Here is a 19,296-nt window from a genome sequence, read left to right as displayed (position 1 = left end):
CCCGCGCCGCGGCGCGGCGCCTGACGTCACCTCGCAGCATACTGACGTCATGGCAGTGAGGGGCTTCCCAAGGGGGGGAACGCACCCCCCGTTCCTCACTGCCTGACATCACCTCGCAGCATACTGACGTCATGGCAGTGAGGGGCGTCCCGAGGGGGGAAAGGCACCCCCCGTTCCTCACCGCCTGACGTCACCTCGCAGCATACTGACGTCATGGCAGTGAGGGGCATCCCGAGGGGGCAGAACATGCCCCCCACGCCTCACCACCTGACGTCGCCTCTCAGCATAGTGACCTCATGGCAGTGAGGGGCGTCCCGAGGGGGCGGAATGTGCCCCCCGCACCTCACTGCCGCCACGGCTCCAGGAGAGGGGCCTGGGCACAGCAATGGTGGCTGCCGTCCCCGGGGCCTCGCGCCTCGCAGCTGCGCTCCGAGTGCGGCCGGCCCTGCGCAGCCCCCGGCTGGGCGGCTGGGCTCCGGGGCTGTGTTCGGCGGGAGGCAGCGGTTCGGAGCGGCGCTGGGCCGTGGTGCCAGGTCCCACCACGACCCCCCCGCGCTGCCGCCACTCCCGGCCAGCGGCGTGGCCGAAACCCCCCAAGCGCTCTCAGCACCGCCGTTCCCGGCGGGCACGGCTTGGGGAGGGCAGCGAGTGCAGTGGCCTTGAGGAGCTGCCCCCAGCCCGGGGCTGATGCCCGCTGGGAGAACTTGCTCCCCCAACACGGGCACCTGTAGAAGAACCCGCCTGAGCTGCCACCTCGGCTCTGTGTGCCCCGTCCCCTTCTGCCAGGCTGGCGCGGGGTGGCTTGGTGCGTTTATCGTGGGCTGGAGGAGGCAGAGGGTCGTGTCTATCTGCAACACTCTGGTGCTTTCCCGACCCGATGCCAGTGTCCCGCTGACAGCCTGCCCCGTGCCAACGACCCATCCGGATCCCCCCTTTTACCCAAATCCCTCCTTTTACCCGGATCACTCTTTTCACCCAAATCCCTCCTTTTACCCAAACCCCTCCTTTTACCCGGATCCCTCCTTTTACCCGAATCCCTCCTTTTACCCGAATCACTCTTTTCACCCAAATCTCTCCTTTTACCCAAATCACTCCTTTCAAAAAAACGCTGGAGTCAGGGCCAGGGGCACCCCAGCAGCCTCCCTGCAGGGATATCCCCCATTCCCCGTTGTCACACAGGACCTCGGGATGTGGAATATCCCCCACCATGGCGTATCCTGAAAACCCAAGAGGCTTTGGGGAACTCGGGCACCGCTCTTGGGGCACCATCGGGGCATCGACACCACTTCGTTGTTGTTTTTCGGGTTGTTTTTCCGGTGCACGCCCATCCCCCGGAGCGAGCAGAGCCTTTTCGAGCCTTCCCGCAAATTAAACGGGGATTAGGACGGACGGGGCACCGGGCTCCATCCCTGCGGGCGCTGCAGCCCGCAGCTCCGGGGGAGACCCGCAGCCTTAACCCGCGTGCCCGGTGCCCGGGCGGGAGAGAGGAGCGCACCGGGGCGAACCGGGCGCTGCGCCGGTGATGGCCGCGGGGGGAGGCGGCGGTGCCGCCCCGTCCCGCCCTCCGGTCCCGCCGTGACCCCGCGGCCGATCACTTCCAGGGCGGCCTCGGCTCCCGATTTGAAAATGCAGGAGCGGCTGCTGGTGCTGCTGTGCGCGCTGGCGCGGCGGCGGCGGGCGGGCGGGCGGCGGGCCATGGCCGGGGCTGGCGGCGGCGGCGGCGGCGGCGGGGCCGGGGCGTGGGACGGGCCGCAGCGGCGCGCCTGGCTCCGCCACTACTACAGCCAGCGGCAGAAGCGCCTCATGACGGTGACCGGGGCGCGGCCGCGGGGGGACGCCCGGGGAGCGCCGAAGATGGGGCGCGATCGGTGGGGGACGGGAAGGTGGGGGTCGCGAGGGACACAAAGGATGGGAGACACCGGGGACGTGTGGGATGCGGAACACGCGGGCGGGAAGGATGCGGGACGCGAAGGACACGGGGGGTACGCAGGTCGTGGGGGGCAAAAAACGGGCAACAAGGGATGTGCAGGGCACAAAGGACGGGAGTGGGAAGGATGGGGGGCGCGGGGGGGACACACGGAGGTCACACAGGGCACAGGGACACAAAGGGTGGTGGCAGAGATGGGGAATATGTGGGACACGAAGGTGGGGAGGCAAAGGAGGGGGGTACGTGAAGGACACGGGGCTTGAAGGACACAGGGCGTGAGCTCAAGCACAAAGGACAGGGGATGCAGGGGACATGGGGGCGTGAAGGAGGGGCTGACATCAAAGATGGGGGACACAAAGGATGGGGGATACAAAGGGCTTGGGGACACGTGGCAGCAAGGATGAGCTGTTGGGGGGGGAACATGAGGAACCCGCTTCCCTGGGCAGTTGCTGAGGAAGGTGAAAGGAGCCTCTCTTCGGCTTAAACATGTTTTTTAAAATTTAATAACAGAAAAGCAACTCCCATGGAGAGGCCAGGAGCGCAGGCACTTGCTCTCCCTCCCAAATCACGACCGAGCCCGCAGTTCACTCGGTTGCAGGAAAACGAGTAGTGCTCGTTAAAAAATAAAACCGCAGAGTAAGTGGCTGCCCTGAAAGGGGACTTTTCCAGGAGGCTCCACATCTGTGGCACCTGGGCATCCCGTCCAGGGTCACAACTGTTGCCTAGTGGGTTTCCCAGGAACAGGATCATTTGATCAAGCGGTAGCCCACTTGGGAGCACCAGCCATGTGGCACTGGGCGTCCTCCCTGCCTTGAGCAAGTCGCTTGAGCTGGATGGTCCTCAGGTGGGGAGGGTCCCAGTGGAGTGCAGGGTGGGGACCAGGGAAGTGCTGTCTCATGCCCCTCTTGTCTCCCCGCCACGCTGCAGCTCCTGATCGCTCGCCGGAGGAGAACCAGCTGTTACTTCTACCCCCGTGCTTGGCCCAGTGTCAGGAGCGCGGACTGGTGGGAGCGGGTGGTCCTGAAAGAGTTTGGACCCCAGGACTGGCTGGAGAAGTTTCGGATGTCCAAGGAGACCTTCTTCTACGTCTGCAACCAGCTGCGGCCTGGGCTGGCTCCGCACAGCACCCACTTCCACCCCACCCTGCCCCTGGAGAAGAGGGTAGCCGTGGCCCTATGGCACTTGGCCACCAACGTGGAATACCAGACTCTCAGCCCGCTGTTTGGTGTGGGGCCCTCCACGGTGCAGATGTGTGTCCGGGAGGTGAGCTATGCCATCGTCTTGCTGCTGAAGCCCCTCTACCTCCGACTGCCCAACGAGAAGGAGCTGGAGAACATGGTGCGCATCTTCCGCACCCGCTGGGGCTTCCCGCACTGCATCGGTGCCCTGGACAGCCTTCATATCCCCATCCACCCACCCCTGCGCCTCAGCGCCGACTACTGCAACGGCCAGGGCTGGCACTCCATCCTGACGCAGGCCACTGTGGACGGGCTGGGTCAGTTCTGGGATGTCTCCACCGCCTTCCCTGGCAGCATGGAGAACAGCGCAGTCCTGGAGAGCTCCAGCCTGTGGGTGCTGGCCAAGGAGGGCAGGCTGTGTCCCAACCCTCCCAAGCACTTCATGGGGAAGGCGCAGAAGTATGTGCTGCTGGGTGATGCCACCTACCCCTTGCAAGACTGGATCCTCAAGCCCTACCAGGAGGACGAGAATCTCACCCAGCGGCAGCTGCAGTTCAACTACCGCCTGAAGCGAGCGCACAGCGTGATCGAGAACGCCTTCCTGCGCCTGAAGGCGCGCTGGCAGATCCTCCTGAAGTGCGATGACTGCAGCCTGGAGCTGCTGCCCACCCTCGTCCTCGCCTGCTGCATCCTGCACAACGTATGCGAAGCCCACGACAACCCCTTCAACGAGGAGTGGCTGGAGGGCACTGAACCCACCGAGCTGCCCAAGCCCTGCCAGCCTGCGCCTGCTGCCATGGAGGATGGCCGGGCTGAGCAAGTGCGTGAGCTGATGTGCCAGTACTTCGAGAGCTGCGGGGAGGGCTGAGAGGGCCAGTGGGGAGAAGCAGCCGTGTGCGTCCTTGCTCACAGACTTCCCACAGACTCCAGCAAACGTTGGCGCAGTGGTACCGGGCAAAGGACTGCACCCTCTCACCTCTGCCAAAGGCTGCTGGCAGAGTGGGGAAGGCCGCCGGCTGCGCTGGCTCTTCCTGGGGTGGGGAGTGGGGTGGCTGCATTGCGCTCGTGCTGGTTTTGCTGTGGTGGTTTTGGGCAGCGGAATGTATTTTGTGCCCTTGCTCTCTTCCAGGATTTGAGTGGTCTGGTGGTGTGTTGTGAGTGAGTAAAGCGGGCATCGGGGCTGGGCGAGGCAGAGAGCTGCCTGGGTCTCCCTTTTCTGGGACCGTGTCCCTGTCCTGAGGCCTTTCCGTCAGGCCAAAACCAGCAGGAGGCTTGAAATAAGGCAAAACCCCTTTGAAGGTGCAAAACTTGCTGTGTGAACCCTTGGGAGAGCGGAAGAAAGAGGCAGAGCAGGGACTCTGGAGGCTGGCACCAGCCTGGAATGAAACTGCATCCGCAAACTCGTGCCCCGCTGCTGCTCGGGCAGCGCGTGCTGCCCGTGGGGGGGCGGGGCTGCGGTTTATTCCCCTGATGCCCTCCCGCTGCAGGCCGGAGCCCGGTGCCACGGTGCAAGCCCCGGTGCCACACTGCAGCCCGGTGCCACGCCGCCTCCGCCGTGCCAGGGCAGGGCCTGCCGGCGCAAAGGCACCTCTGTCAGCACGGGGAGGGGGGGGGGGCAAGGGCACAGACACGTCCCGCCGCGCCGCCCTTCCCGCGGGGCCGGGCTGTCCCAGCCGGAGCACTGGAGGCCGCGGGCAGAGCCCGGTGTCCGCGAAGGCACCTCGGGGCTCCCCGGGGAAGCGGCCCCCCGGGCCCGCCGCCATGGACGGCCGTGAGGTGACACAGGCCCCAGCGCAGCCCAGGCCTGCGCTCCGCCGCCACTGCGCATGCGCCGCCGCTGGCCCCGGTCCCGCGGCCGCTCCCACTCGGCGGAAGCGGGGGGGGGGGGGGGGAGGACTCAAGGTCGTACCCCCCGTGTGGGCGGGCCCGGCGTGGCCCCGCCCTCCCCGGAAGAGTGGTGGTAGGAGCCGGCGGGGCGGTCACGTGACAGAGCAGCATGGCGGCGTTCGGTGAGTGCGGGGCCCGACGTGGGGCGTCTCCGTTTCCCCCCACCTTCCTCCCCCGGCTTGGGCCGTTCCCCTCGTTCCCTCCGTCCCATCACGGCGCGGCGGCTCCGACTGAACGGAGTCCGGCGGGGCGGGGGGGGGGGTTCCGTGCCCCTCCCGGGGATCCGGTCACGCCGGCTCCGGGCGCTCCCCGTGGGGTCAGGCCCTGCAGCGCGGCCCGGCTCTGCTCGCTGCGCCGGCACGGGGCCGGGGAGCCCCCTGCTCCCCCACGGCAGCCGCCGGGCTGCGCCGGGACCCGCTGGCGGCGGAGGGCGCCGCGCCCGGGCCTCCCCCGAACCCCCTTTCCCGTTGCGCAGGAGTGTGAGCGAAGGGAGCCCCGCGAGCGCCCGGATCCCGGCGCCATGGTGACGGAGGAGGAGGTGGAGGCCATCGGCCGGGTGCTGGTGGACGCGGCGCAGCCGCTGCCCGCCCGGTTCCGGGCCCTCTTCACGCTGCGCGGCCTGGGCGGGCGGGCGGCCGTGGGCTGGATCGGCCGCGCCTTCGGGGACGGCTCGGCGCTGCTGAAGCACGAGCTGGCCTACTGCCTGGGCCAGATGCAGGACGCCGCCGCCATCCCGGTGCTCGTCCGCGTGCTGGAGGACACCGGCCAGGAGCCCATGGTCCGGCACGAGGCAGGTACGGTGGTGGCAGCTCCTGCGGGAGCGGGGGAAGGAGCCGCTGGAGAGCGTTGTCCCCTTCCCTTGGGCCGGGCGGTGGGTCTGAACCGTGCCTGGGCTGTGGCCTGCCCCTTCCCCACTCAGGAGATGTTCACTCCCCTCTCCAGAGCTGTTCCCAAGCTCCAGGACAAGGCTGGCAGCCTGACTCTCCAGGATGGGAGAGCAGGACCCTGACACCCTGGGGCCAGGTCCCACCAGGAGACCCCAGCCAGCCTGCCAGTGGGACTGGGAGTGCTTCCCTCCCCGTACCGAACAGTTCGCGGTGGCCTGATCCAGGCTTGGAAAGCCCTGAGGCGTGTAACCAACCGCCTCACCACGTCCTGGCTGGACTGGTTGGCCGAGCCTTCTCCATCCTGCTGGCCATGCTGGCCGCTGCGGTGTTTATTCGCCTGGCTGTCTCCTTTAGGATCAGTCAGAATCAGGATCAGGCCAGTGTCCCCGCTTCAGAGCCGGGCAAGGCTTTGCTGGAGAACACAGCAGCGTCCTCCTCGTCTTGGCACCTTGATAACATCCTGACACGTCCTTCCTTCCTTCAGGTGAAGCCCTAGGAGCTATTGGGAATCCCAAAGTCCTGGATATCCTGAAACGCTATTCAGAGGATCCCGTGGTTGAGGTGAGGCTCTTGGGGGGGTGGGTGTCGTTTCCCCTGGGGTGCAGCACTGCTGGTCCAGGAGAGTGAGGCAGGTCTTTCCTGGGCAGCCCCTGGCCATCGAGTGGCATCCTGCTGTGTACTGGCACCCAGCTGCCGTCAGGAAACCCTCGGCACCCTTCCGGCACAGTGAGGTGCCATCCTGCAGCCAGGGCTGTGTCCCCATCCCTGCAGGTGGCAGAGACGTGTCAGCTGGCAGTGAGGAGGCTGGAGTGGCTGCAGGAGAACAAGCAGGAGCCGGGCACAAGCCCCTACCTCTCTGTGGATCCTGCTCCCGCTGCGGAGGAGACGGACGTTGCCAAACTCCGCGAAACTCTCCTGGATGAGTCGCGCGTGCTGTTCGACCGCTACAGGGCCATGTTTGCCCTGCGAAACCTGGGGGGCCGCGCTGCCGTGCTGGCGCTGGCGGACGGTGAGGGCCAGCGTGAGGCTGCCTGCAGTCTCCTCGCTGTAAATCCGTACAGGTTAATCTGGGATTAGCTCTTCCCAAATCCACGGCTGCCAGAGCTGCGGGACTCCTCGTAGGCTCTTCACGGGTTTGTTTCTAGAGCTGCTGTCCCCCTGCTTGCTTGCAAGAGCCACGTGGCAAAGCACTCGGTGCCCTCTGGAGTTTTGCAGCCCCCTTGCTGTCCTCCAGGCCTCCTTTGTCTGTGGGTCAGCGTGGGAGAGGGCACAGTCTGAACTGCTGTCTTTGGACCAACCAGTCTGACCTGGGGTCTCCTGGTGGGACCTGGTCCCAGGGTGTCAGGGTCCTGCTCTCCCATCCTGGAGAGTCAGGCTGCCAGCCTTGTCCTGGAGTTTGGGAATAGCTCTGGAGAGGGGAGTGAACATCTCCTGAGTGGGGAAGGGGCAGGCCACAGCCCAGGAACTGTTTGGACCCAGCCCCAGGGAAGTGGACAACGCTTTCCAGCCATCTGGGACAAGTCAGGCGCGTGTCCATGCTGTGAGACAAAGCGTGCAGAGATCCGTGAGCTCCTGCAGCTCCGTGAGATCCTGAGATCTCAGTCCTGCAGCACGAGAGGGCTTCAGACTGTGGCTGTGCTGCCAGTCCACCCCAGGCACGTCGTGCTGGTGGGACAGGGCCCGTGAGCAGCACAGGCTCCCCGGGGCAGGCACGGGTGCTGGCAGCCCTGCTGGGAGAGCATGAGAGGGCATACGGCTGCGGGCGTGCGGTGCCAGAGCTGCCCCGGGTGTGCGGGGTCAGGGAGCAGAGTGGGACACCCTTCCCGTAGGTATTTTGTCCCCTTCCCCAAAATCTCCTGTGGGTCTGGGGTGGTGACTGCTGGCTCTAACCCCCTTCCTCACAACTTCCCGTGGCTTTTGGGTGGGGGGCTCTGGCCAAGCATCCTGGCGTGCCCTGGGGACAGCAGCTGCTCACTCTCGCCCCTTCCCCGCAGGACTGCGCGCCGGCAGTGCCCTCTTCCGCCACGAGATCGGCTACGTGCTGGGGCAGCTGCGGGATGAGGCCTCCATCTCGCAGCTGACAGCCGCGCTGCGCAGCCGCTCCGAGAGCCCCATGGTGCGTCACGAGTGCGCCGAGGCCCTGGGCTCCATCGCCCACCCCTCCTGCCTGGAGACCCTGCGTGCCTTCGCCCACGACGAGGAGCGGGTGGTGCGAGAGAGCTGCGAGGTGGCGCTGGACATGTACGAGTACGAGAACGGCACCCAGTTCCAGTACGCCGACGGGCTCTGCAAGCTGCAGGCCTCTGCCTGAGCCCCTGGAGGGGCACAGGCTGGGCATGCTGCCTCCCACCTGCCCCCCGGCCGTGCTTTCGTGGCCGCCTCCGTCAACATGGATCCGTGCCTTGCCGCAGCGGAGGTGGAGGAGGAACTGGATTTGCTCTCTGGCACAATTACAGCCACCTTCTCCCTCCAAATCTAGGCTGAGCTGCTACTTGCCCCCTGCTGCCACCCCCCACCCTGTTTCCTGAGTCTGCCCCTTTTCTCCTGCCAGGATCAGCACTGCCTGCCCGCAGCCTGGCTCGGGGCTCGGACCGGGTGGGCTCCGCTCTGCACGTCGGAGCCTGTCGCAGGGCCTGGGGCTGCTTTGGGCTCGTGCTGCCGCGGCGGCTCGGTGCGAGACGGCTCTGCTTTCCCTGCCCGAGCTTCGCTGGGCGCCAGGGCTGGCTTGGGGCACTCGCTCTTGGAGGGTGTAGCAGCGCGATGCCTCGGAATAGCCCTCGGTGCTGGTGCTGAGCCGGGTTCCTCCTCGCCGCTGCGGTGGAGGAGCTGCGGTGGGTTTGGCCTCTCCTGTCGGGGCAGGCCAGAGCCGCGCTCGCGGCAGCCTTTGCCCTGGGATGGGGGTTGTTTCGTGGCAAAGCTTAGAAGATTTGGCTGCGCTTTTTCTTTCTGCAGGGAACGGCGCTGCCATTAGGGCATGTAGGGTGAGGCAGAGCCTGCCTGGACTTTCCCCCGCCTTGTACCAGACCTGGGAGGGCTGAGGCTGGTGTCTGCTGCCGTCACCCAGCACCCAAACCCCTTGGGCAGCTCAGTGTGGGCACGGGGGGGGTCTGGCAGGGAATAAAGTGCTGGTGGGGGGAGCTGCCATGTGAGTGGAGCTGTGATTTAGCCCTTGCCTGGATGTGGGGATGCGCTCAGCGGCCCTGGCGTGGAGCCCCGGGACTGCTGTAATAGAATCCTAGAACAGAATCATTTTGGTTGGAAAAGACCTTTAAGATCATCGAGTCCACAGGACGAGAGAGCATAGGATGGGGTCCCTGATGGTGTGGGGCAAAACCCCCCTCCCAACCCTTGAATGCCAGGGAGGAGGGCAGATGTTGCCCGTGGGGTGCCCCACAGTGCTGCCCAGCAGAGAGACTGGTGGGGTCCTGCTGAGGGGGCTTTCCCCCTTGACCAAAGTCTTGCCGTGAGTTGCTCCTGGGCTCCATCCTCTTAATCCCTAAAGCTGCTGCTTTGGGGCACAGCTGGGGTGGGGGGCCCGAGCCGCAGTCGTTTGGCCCAGTTTCAAAAAAAAAAAGGACATTTTACTGGAAACGTGACCACTTTTGGTTGCCAGTACACGCTTACTGGAGGTCAGACCTGCGCGCCCAGGTGCTGTGGATGGAGTCGCTTGTTTGCGACACAGAGGATGGGGGTCACCAAACCTCTGTTCCTCGGCGCTGGAGGCGAAGACCTGATGTTTCAACGCTGGTTTAGAGTCAGCAGCTGTTACGGGGCTTCTTGTCCCCCTTCCCTCCTCCTCCGTAGGCCCCGAGTAACGGGCAGGACCTGGCGAGCTCCGGAGTGTCTCTGTGCCCGTCTCTCCACCACGGGCGACGGGGCAGGGCAGTGGGATTTGCTGTTTCCCCCTTGCCGTGTTATCAGCTCCACACCCACGGGCTCCAGCACGCTGCCAGCGTGTTTCCCTGGTGTTTGCCACGGTGTTTGTCCCCACGGAGCACCCCCGCTGTTCCAACCCTTGCTCCCCGCTCTTCCCTGGCATTTACCATGTGTGACTCACTCGGACCATGCAGGGTTGTTGCCAAATCTCCGCACCAGCGTTTGCCTCTGCTCCCCCAAGCACCTTTTAAGCCCAAATTGGAACAAAACTGGCATTTTTGTGGCCAGGATCTGGCCAGGGCTGACCTGGGTGCAGCGGAGCCAGGATGTGTGCTGGGGTGGAGCAGGGCCAAGTGTCGAGCCCTGACTTCACACCGAGCCCTGTGGGCACCTTCATCCCTCCCTGGCCAACCCTCCCTGGGAAGCATTTGGGGTTTTTTTTGTTTTTTTTTTTTTTCTTTTTTTCAAGGCTGCTGCTGGTCCAGGTGAAACCCTGCACCCTCCTGGTGCAGAGGGCATCGCTTTCACATGGTGCCTGGACCCTGCACCCCTCTGCTGGCTGCATGTCACCGGAGGAGTGATGCCAGGCACTGGGGTGCTGCACGTGGTGGCCAACACGAAGCCCCTCGCCACGGGCCACTTTGCTGCAGGTGGACTCCAGGCAGCAAAGGGGACCCTGCAGGAGTCCCGTCCGTCCCCCCCCCGTCCTCCCCCCCCTAGGGCTGGGGCACCCGTCCCCCCCACCCATCACCTCCCGGCTTGGAGGGCACCATGTCCTCCCGGATTTCACACCATCTGCTCGAGGGATCCGGGCCCTGCCGAGGGATTTAAGCAAGCTCAGGGGAGCGGGGGGAAGCCTGGAAGCATCCTTCCCTATCCCTGTCTTTGGGGGTTTTCCAGCTGCAGCCGATTCCCTGCTCCCAGGAGGATGGAGGTACCTGGGGTACTGCCAGAGGGGCATATTCCGACCACCCTGAGCCATATCAGAGCCCACTAGTCACCCCCCAAGCTGAGCCCGCCAGGGCTGTGCCCGGATTAACGGGTGCTAAGCTCCTTCCCGCGGATGCTGTGTCCTTCGGTGGCAGTAGGCAAGCGGCTTCCCAGCACACAGAGGGTGAGCGGCCCTGCCACCGGGCACGGGGACCCCGCTGTCCCTGTGAGCTGCCAGCACCGAAGACCCTCGTGGACCCTGATGCCGCTTCTCCTCTGCAGCCCCCTGTGCGGCGGAGGCTTTGGTGGCTCGAGGCTGGGGTGCGGGGGAAGCTGGCGATGGCCCTGGCAGGGGGCACCCCACTCCCTGGCACTGGGGGGGCATGGGGGCCGCGGCACTTGCTGCAATCTCCCCCCGAGGAGGACGGGGTGCTGTACGTGGACTACAAGCCCCCTGCCCTGGACAGCATCCGCCTGCCCCGCTACGTGCTTTACCTGGTGATGGCGGCCACCCTGGTGCTGGTGGTGGCATACGCCATCGTGGGCCACCTCATCAAGGACCTGGTGCACGACTTCGCTGGTGAGTTGCTGCCCAGAGCAGGGTTGAGTTTCGGGGCACCTGACGGGGCTGACTGAGCAGGGGGGCAAGGGGTGGGGGTGTCCCCCAAACCCAGAGCCTTTGCCGCCGTGGCGGGGACGTGCTGCTGAGGGCTCTGTCTGGTCCCACAGACTGGGCGTTCGGGCCCAAGCCGGAGGAGGAGAAGGCGGTGATGGCTGAAGGGACCGTGCTGGAGGTAGAGTGGCTGGAGGAGGACAGGGTGCCAGCAGAGGGAAAGCTGGAGGGCGAAGGTGCTGGTGCCCTGCCTGGCATGGACATCCCGCCGGGGCTGCTCACCGTCGCCCCGCGCAGCTCCGTCTCCTTCGCCGACTCCCGCAAGAAGAGGTTTTTCTAGGGCCGGCGGACCCCCCTGTCACCACTGGGACCCCCTGTCACCACTGGGACCCCACAGCCATGTCCGGCTGTCGGGTCACAGCACGGTCTCCGGCCCCGGATTCGGGTGCAGTGCTGGCACACAGCTTCGCTGCCCTTGGCACAGCCTCACACGCGTATCTCGGGGCTATCGGTGCCCTCCAATAAAGCAGCCTGCCCCAGTCCCGCTTGTTTGCCCCGTAGCCAGGTGTGGGCATGGGGAGGTGGCAGGGCTGGGGACAGCGGTGTCCCTCACGGAGCCAGACTGGCCCGTGGGCATGTGGGGAAGGGACACATGTGCAGGTGCACACGCGTGGACACACGTGGGGATGTAAAGGCGGGTGCTCGGGGGCGCAAAGCTCTGACGTGGGGATATGTCCCGGGTGCGGGCACAAACACGCGTGGCCGTGGGGGGCACGGACATGGGAACACACACGTGTGCACATGGAAACATGGATGCACGTGCCCATGGGGAGGCTCGTGTCAGCACAACCATGCGCAGATGCACGGGGAGGGATGGATGGACAGACAGACGGCTGCACACTGAGGCTGGGTTTGCCCCTGCCAGCTCCCGCTCTGGTGCTGCCAGGCCGTGCCCCCTCCCGATGGGGCAGAGCTCAGTGGTACCCACAGGGGCCTCCAAAGCCAGTCTTGCGGGGGGCAGAGCACCCATCAGCCCCACTTGGGCTCTGGGTGGGGACGCTGGGGATAAGAGCTGCGTTGTACGGACCCCACCCCCCGCCTTGAACCCAGGCTGAGGCTGGAAACCCCCTCCCCCCACATCCCTCTGGTCAAACCCTGTGCCCACCGTGTCCCCAGGCTCCTTTTTCACTCCCTGGGGAATGGCCATGGGCAGGGTGGCCCTTCTGAAACCCCACAGTCTGTCCCTGGGGTGATGCCACCCACCCTGTGCCTCAGTTTCCCCTGTGCCCTGGCAGAGCAGCTCACTCTGCCAAGGTCTTGCTGATAACTCTGTTAATATTTACCTCCTCGCAGTACCCGGGCACTCCCTGGGCACGTGACGAGGTCCCGCCATGGAGCACCAGCCATTGCACCTGGGACTGGGTGGGGACTGGGGGTTGGCCTGGCAGTGTCCACCCCCCCCCCCACCAGTGCTGCCCCATCCCCATGACGTGCAGTGGGCTGTGTGTGGGGATGGGACACTGGCCTGGATCTGCCCCAGCCCCAACAGCAGGGATGGGGGTCTGGTGCCCCATGGGCAGAGGGGATGGGGCAGCAGGCAGGTGGGCACTCGTCTGCACATCTGCTCATCTATCTGTCTCTCTACCCACCCAACTGTCTGTCCATCCAGCTACCCATCCATCTGTCCATCTGTCCCTCCCTCCCTCACTGCCTCCATCCATCCATCCACCCACCCATCCGTCAGTCCATCCGTCCCTCCCTCCCTGCTTCCATCCATCCGTCCCTCCCTCCCTGCTTCCATCCATCCATCCATCCATCCATCCATCCATCCATCCATCCATCCATCCATCCATCCGTCTGTCCCCCCATCCACTCACCCACCCTGGGGGTGGATCCCAGCCCTGGGCACAGGGCTGCCACTGTGGTCCCCGAGGTGGTGGCCTCTGGGTGCCAGTGGCTGAGCCAGGGGAGAGGTGCCACCTCCCGAGGGTTACGGAGCCGCGTTGCCATGGCACTTGGTGGCACTTGTCCTCTTGAGCTCAATAAAAGGTGCCCGTTGGCCCCGGGTGCAGCACCTGCCCTCGGCCCCAGCAGCAGAGTGGGAGAGGAGCCCACGCTTCGGGGTGCAGGATCCAGCCGTGCCCACAGCCCTCTGCCAGCTTCTGCCCGACAATGCCGCGGGCCCCGCAGCCTCTCTCGCTCCTGGTCCTGCTCGTCTTCGCCGCCACTGCCCGGGGACAGGACGGTAGGTGCCCCAGTGCCCCCCCCCCATACTCGTGTGCCCCAGGGGTGCCCTGGGGAGGAGGTGCCCTGCCTGCACTGGGGCACTGGATCAGTTCCTGGGAGACCTCACCAGTAGGACCAGGCTGTCCCAGTGCCCCACAGTAACCATTTTGAGGGCAGAGCAGAAAGATTCGGGGGCTCCTGCCTGCTGTTCCCGGTGCTCCCCACTGTGCTGGGCACCCCCGGGCTCTGCTGGGAGTGGGTTGGCTGTGCTGGAGATGGCTTCCTTGGCACCCAAGGGATGGTGGGGAGGGGGTGGCGATGATCACCTGGCAACGTGCCCCGGCGTCTCCAGCGTCCCCCGGTGCCAGGCTGGCACCATCAGGACCCTGTGCCATGGGATGGGGGGGTTCCCGTCCCCTGCAGGATGAGGTTCCCCTGAAGCCGTCCTCATCATCATCCCTGTTCCCATCACCATCCCTGTCCCCATCCCTGTCCCCCCTGCCGTGCAGGCACCTCCACGCAGCTGCAGCCCTGGCTCATCGGCCTCACGGCTGTTGTTGTCTTCCTCTTCATCGTCTTCGTGCTCCTGCTTGCCAACCGGTTCTGGAAGCTCAGGATGCACAGGTGGGCAGGCGCGGCGAGGACGCATCCTGCACCCACCTTGGTGGGGGGTGCTGGCCCGGGGGGAGGCCTCAGAGCCCGGCCATGCCCGAGAGGCTGGATGCGGGGTGGGGCCGGGGCCATCCCCGGGCACCGCTCACCCCCTCTTTGCCCTTGCAGGAAGAAGGGTGGCATCCAGGATCCCGAAGGGACTGACAGGTACCATGACCCGGGCGCTGGGGTTGGCACCAGGCGCACCCTGCCCGGGCCTCAGTTTCCCCCTGGGGATGGCCACATGCTGGCAGTGCCGTGCGTGGCCCGGCAGCGCCATGCATGGTCCGGAGTGTCCTTGGCATGACCGAAGGCACCGGTGATGCCCCAGGGGAGCGGGCTGGGGGTGCCTGGTGGCGGGGTGCTGTGCCCTGCTGATGCCTCCCTCCTGGCAGGCTGGACCACGCCAGCTACGCCAACGCGGCGGTTGAGAAGGACGAGGACAAGGAGAGCGACAGTGACGACAAGAGCAAGACCACGTCCTTCTGAGCCGCTGCCCGGCCCCTGCCCACCCGCTGCCCGGCCCTGGGCGCTCCCTGCCAGGCCCCGCGCCCTCACTCCCGTCCGCGGGGCGCGGATCCGCGCCCGATTTTACCGGGCGGCCGCCGGACGGGAGAAACGGCCGCGGCCCCGGCTGCCGCCAAGACCCGGAGTGGATCGCGGAGGGCGGCGGCCGGGGCCAGGAGCGGGACTCCGCCGCACGCCGCAGCCCTGGCCCGCGGGGGGGCGGTGGGGGGGGGGGGGTGTGCCCCTGGCTGTACCCCAGTAAAGATCCCCAGCCTGGCGGGCGTCGAGCGTGTGGTGTCACCGTGGCGGGGACGGGGCTGGTCCGTGGCCCCCGCGGGGCTCTGCCCCCCCCCCCCGCTGCCCCCGAGGGTGCGCGGTGCGGGGGCACCTCGGGTGCCACCGGGGCAGGGAACACTGGCGGGTTCCTGGCATGCACCGAGCTGCCAGGCCTCAGCCCCCCCGACACTCCCAGGCCCGGGGGTGCTGCCCCACGTCACAGGGTGCTCGGGGACCAACGGGTGTCATGGGGGACTGGGGGGCCGCCTAGAAGGGGCGTCCGGCCTCGGCACCCCCAGCTGTCCCGAGCACCTCTTCGGGATGGGGACGGTGGGGACCGCGGGGGGTGACGCAAATGACGGCATCTGGGTGAGGGCGATGATGTCACATGCATGAGGTGGTGATGTCATGCGGACAAGGTCTTGCTGCCGAGGAGGTGGTGGCAGGACCGTGTCCCCGCGTGGCAGCACCCACCCGTGTCCCTGTCCCCGTGTGTCCCCTCCGTGTCTGCCCTGGCCACCCCACCACTCCCGAGCGGGGCCTCATCCGCGCCAAGAGCACCCATGGGTGGGGGTCCCCCCTCCGCCGTGACGGGCACCCATTGCCCAGCACGGCTCTGCTCCAGTACACCCCAGAGCCCACCCCCCCCCCAAGCTGGGACACCTGGCACCTCCCTGAGGTGCCGTGCCTCAGTTTCCCCCGGAGGCAGTGAAGGAAGGGCGGAGGCGGGCTGGAGTTGAAGCATAGCTTGTTTAATTTTTATACATTTTTTTTTTTTGTCTTTTTTTTCTTTTCTTTTTTTTATCTTTTTTTTTTATGTGTGTGTCAGTTTTTTTGATTTTTTTTTGCGTTTTTGTTTTTGTTTTTTTTTTCTTCCTTTTTGTCTCTTTTTTTCTCTTTTTTGCATAGGGGAAGGGGGGGGAACCAAAAAGAAAAAATCAAAAAAAAAAAAACAAACCCCAAAACGAAACAAAAGAAACAAAACCAAAAAGAAAACCAAAAAAAAAAGAAAAACAAAACAAAACAAAAACCCCCAAAAATCCATAGTCACGGTCAGTATGTAGGCGGGAGCGGCGGCTATCGGTAACGGCTGCGTACAATGGTATAATCAAATATTGTGAAGCACCAGGGGGGCGAGCGGGGGGCTCGGGGAGGGGGGGGGGGGGTCATGCAGGGATTTGGGGTGGGGGGCACAGCCGGGAGACGGGGGGTCCCAGCCCCGGCTCGCGGCCCTGGTGCGCTCGGCGGGTGTGTAACGGCTGCGGCAAGCGAGAAGCGAGAATCCGGCTAATTAGTAAAATATAACTGCGAGGGAGGGGGCACCCCGCGGGGCGGGGAGGGGGCACCCCCCGAAAAGGCGGGCGAGGGCAGCCGGCGGCGCGGAGGCACTGCGGCGGGAGTTTTTGGTTTGGGTGTGAAGTCGTGGTCCTGCCGGCTGCCGCCTCGACGCCTTTTTGGGGCGGTTTCTCTCCTTTTGCCGCTCTTTGCCCGGGGGTGGGGTCTCCCCCTTTCCCACCCACCCCCCCCCCCGAAAATCTCCACCTCCGCTCCCACCTGCCCACGGGCATCGCGTGGGGCACCCATGGGTGCTGCGGCACGGCGGGCACCCACGGGCGCTGTGACACGGGGCGCACCCGTGGGTGCTGCGGCACAGAGGGCACTCACGGGCGCTGTGGCATGGCAGTCACCCACGGATGCTGCAGCACGGGGTGCACCTGTGGGTGCTGCGGCACAGCGGGCACCCATGGGCGCTGTGACACAGGGCGCACCCATGGCTGCGGCAGCATGGGGTGCACCCATGGGCGCTGTGACACGGGGCGCACCCACAGGTGCTGCGACAAGGGGCGCACCCACGGGCGCTGCGGCACAGCGGGCACCCATGGGTGCTGCGGCACAGGGGGCACCCATGGGTGCTGCGGCACAGCGGGCACCCACGGGCGCTGTGACATGGGGTGCACCCACGGGCGCTGCGACAAGGGGCGCACCCACGGGTGCTGCGGCACAGCGGGCACCCATGGGCACTGCGGCACAGGGTGCACCCATGGGTGCTGCGGCACAGCGGGCACCCACGGGCGCTGCCTGCCCCGGGTGGCAGCGGGAGCCCAGGGGACACAAAGCAGCAATTCCAAACTCGTAGTACAAAAAAAACCCCAACATCAACAACAAAAAAAAAGAAACAAAACGACGAACAAGACATATATATATATATAGGGGTTTTATATATATATATTTTTTTTCCTTTGCGCTTTAAAGTACCTTAACTGCGTGTCGGCCCGCAGGGACCCGCACCCACCTCCGGCCCCTGCGGCCCCATATATATATATGTGGAGAGAGAGAGAGAGAGATATATATGTACAGGTTAATTTTTTTTTTTTCCTTTTTTTTTTATTATTTATAGGTCACAAGGACTATTTTTAATTAATGTTTGTTTTTTGAAGCCCACGAGCCCGACTAAAAATCCTCTAGGAGAGACTGTAGTGCATGAAACCCCCCCCCGCGGGAACCCCCAGCACGGTGATTGTCGAACGGACACCCCCCCTCCCCCCCCCATCACGTCCCCGTCATCCCCAGTGATTGAGGGGTGTCCTCCCCCCCCCCACTAATTTTGCACCACCCTGACTGTGGCCACCGAGCCCAGAGGCTGCGGGGGGGGGATAAAAAATAAGGGCGAACGATTCAAAAGAAAAAGAAAAAAAAAAAAGAAAAATTAGTGGTCGTCCCCCTCGCCCCCGCGCAGCAGGTGCCCCCCCAGAATGGGGGGGGGTAGTTTGCATATTCCCTTTGGGCAGAACTGGCGGGGCTGCGGCCTCAGGGTGGTGGGTGTTGGGGGGGGGGGAGCAGTGCAAAGACCCCCAAGGGTGACGTGGGCTTCCCGGCCCCCCCAAGGGAAAGCCCCCGGCCCCCGCCCCCGCCGCCCTCCAGGTTGGGGGGCGTCGAGTTGATTATTTTTTGCCTTTTAATTTTTTTTTTAACATGTTTTAAGGTGCTTTTCTTGCTGACGGCGGGTTTTGGGGTGCAGCGAGCCCGAAGGGGTACAGGCGGCAAAATGGGGGGGGGGGGGGCAAGGGGGGGCCCCGGGCAGTGCCCTGTGGGGCTGGGGGCTTCCTTGGGGCAGGGGGGCCCAGGCCCGAGGGGCGCCAGCGCCCCTCGCCACCCCCCCAGGCCCCACGCTCACCAGCTGGGGGGCTGGACGGGAGGGGGGGGGGGGGCTGCCACTGGCTGTCACTCTGGTCACCGCTGAGAAATGCTTTTTTTAATTATTATTAATATTTTTTTTTTTTGCTTTGAGCTAATCCTTTTCTAGCCTTAAAACTCCTTTTTTAATCTTTTTTAAAATTTTTCTCTCTTTTTAAAAAATTTTCTCTTTTTTTTTTAAATGTTCTCTTTTTTTTTTTTTTTTAATTTTCTCTTTTTTTTTTTCCCCTTAAATTCTATTTTCCTTTCTTTTCCCCCAGCTGGACGCTCCCCACCTTGCATTGTCCTTGCAGAAATCAATACTGCCCTTTGCATAAAGAAGAGTCTTCCCCCACCCTGTGGGACCCTCCCCCCAACAAACCATCACCGGTGGGCGAGACCCCAGCGGGACGTGACATTCCCCCCCTCCCCGCCATCCCCCGCTAATACTTTCGGATACCAAAAAAAAAGAAATAAAATTAAAAATTAAAAAAAAAAAAAAGATTGACGACGACGTTTCTTCATTACAAAGCAGCAGTAACGGCCACCAGCCCATCGGTGTCACGACCCGTGTCAGTCCTCAGCCTCGGGGGGACTTGGCGGGGGGGGGTTGTAGGGGTGTCTCTCTCTCCGGCTGGCGGGACGCTTGGGTTTTAAGGCAAATTCTGGCTTTTTTGGGGGTGTCGGGACCCCCCCGGGCGGTTGGCGCAGCGGGGAATAGCCAAAGTGATGGTGGGCGAGGTCATCCCACCCGGACTTTGCTTATTCTCTTCTGCGCCAGCCGGACCCCTGGAGATGAAGCCGCTGGGGATGGAGGTGGGGAGGGGGCTGGGACCCCCCCGCGCCACCAGCCCGGGCGGGGGGAGGCACAGCTACATTCACACGGTTCCATTCCTGTCACGAGAGCAGCTGGGCTCAGCCCTCCCGGCCCTACACCCCATTAAAAACCGATTAAAAGGGGGGGGGGTGGTCGCACAAGGAAGGGTGGAGGGGGGATGCTGTGACAACCCCTCCCCCCCCCCCCCCATAAGGGCTCAGCCATTGGGGTCTCCATCCTTGGTCCTCCCCGTGGGGACCCCCACTGCATCCTTGTCCATCCTGCCACACCCGGACGCCTGTGTTCCCCCGAGCGTTATTGGGGGGGGGTGTTATATATTGAGGGGG

The 19,296-nt window shown here is 64.5% G+C and overlaps 4 protein-coding genes across 4 annotated transcripts; all 4 read left to right on the top strand.

The window, feature by feature from the left end:
- Window positions 1–2,121: 2,121 nt before the first annotated feature.
- LOC104377186 (uncharacterized) lies at window positions 2,122–3,973 on the top strand. The gene is made up of 2 exons (XM_086627503.1): window positions 2,122–2,145; window positions 2,855–3,973. Exons 1-2 carry the CDS (start codon window positions 2,122–2,124, stop codon window positions 3,971–3,973), a joined length of 1,143 nt encoding a protein of 380 aa, XP_086483629.1.
- A 1,539-nt stretch (window positions 3,974–5,512) lies between these two features.
- Window positions 5,513–8,526, top strand: DOHH (deoxyhypusine hydroxylase). Its single transcript, XM_086627772.1, has 4 exons — window positions 5,513–5,786; window positions 6,364–6,440; window positions 6,651–6,888; window positions 7,874–8,526. Exons 1-4 carry the CDS (start codon window positions 5,513–5,515, stop codon window positions 8,188–8,190), a joined length of 906 nt encoding a protein of 301 aa, XP_086483898.1. The 3' UTR covers window positions 8,191–8,526.
- Window positions 8,527–11,024: 2,498 nt separating this feature from the next.
- Window positions 11,025–11,638, top strand: SMIM44 (small integral membrane protein 44). Its single transcript, XM_086627554.1, has 2 exons — window positions 11,025–11,265; window positions 11,415–11,638. Exons 1-2 carry the CDS (start codon window positions 11,025–11,027, stop codon window positions 11,636–11,638), a joined length of 465 nt encoding a protein of 154 aa, XP_086483680.1.
- Window positions 11,639–13,470: 1,832 nt separating this feature from the next.
- Window positions 13,471–14,664, top strand: SMIM24 (small integral membrane protein 24). The gene is made up of 4 exons (XM_086627502.1): window positions 13,471–13,543; window positions 14,034–14,148; window positions 14,305–14,343; window positions 14,571–14,664. The coding sequence occupies exons 1-4, from the start codon at window positions 13,471–13,473 to the stop codon at window positions 14,662–14,664; spliced, it is 321 nt and encodes a 106-aa protein (XP_086483628.1).
- The last annotated feature ends 4,632 nt before the right edge of the window (window positions 14,665–19,296 follow it).

Source organism: Tauraco erythrolophus, chromosome 28, assembly GCF_009769465.1.
Source record: "Tauraco erythrolophus isolate bTauEry1 chromosome 28, bTauEry1.pri, whole genome shotgun sequence".
Lineage (NCBI taxonomy): Eukaryota > Metazoa > Chordata > Aves > Musophagiformes > Musophagidae > Tauraco > Tauraco erythrolophus.
The sequence above is the reverse complement of the archived record's forward strand: the minus strand, read 5'-3'. Positions and strand labels throughout refer to the sequence as shown.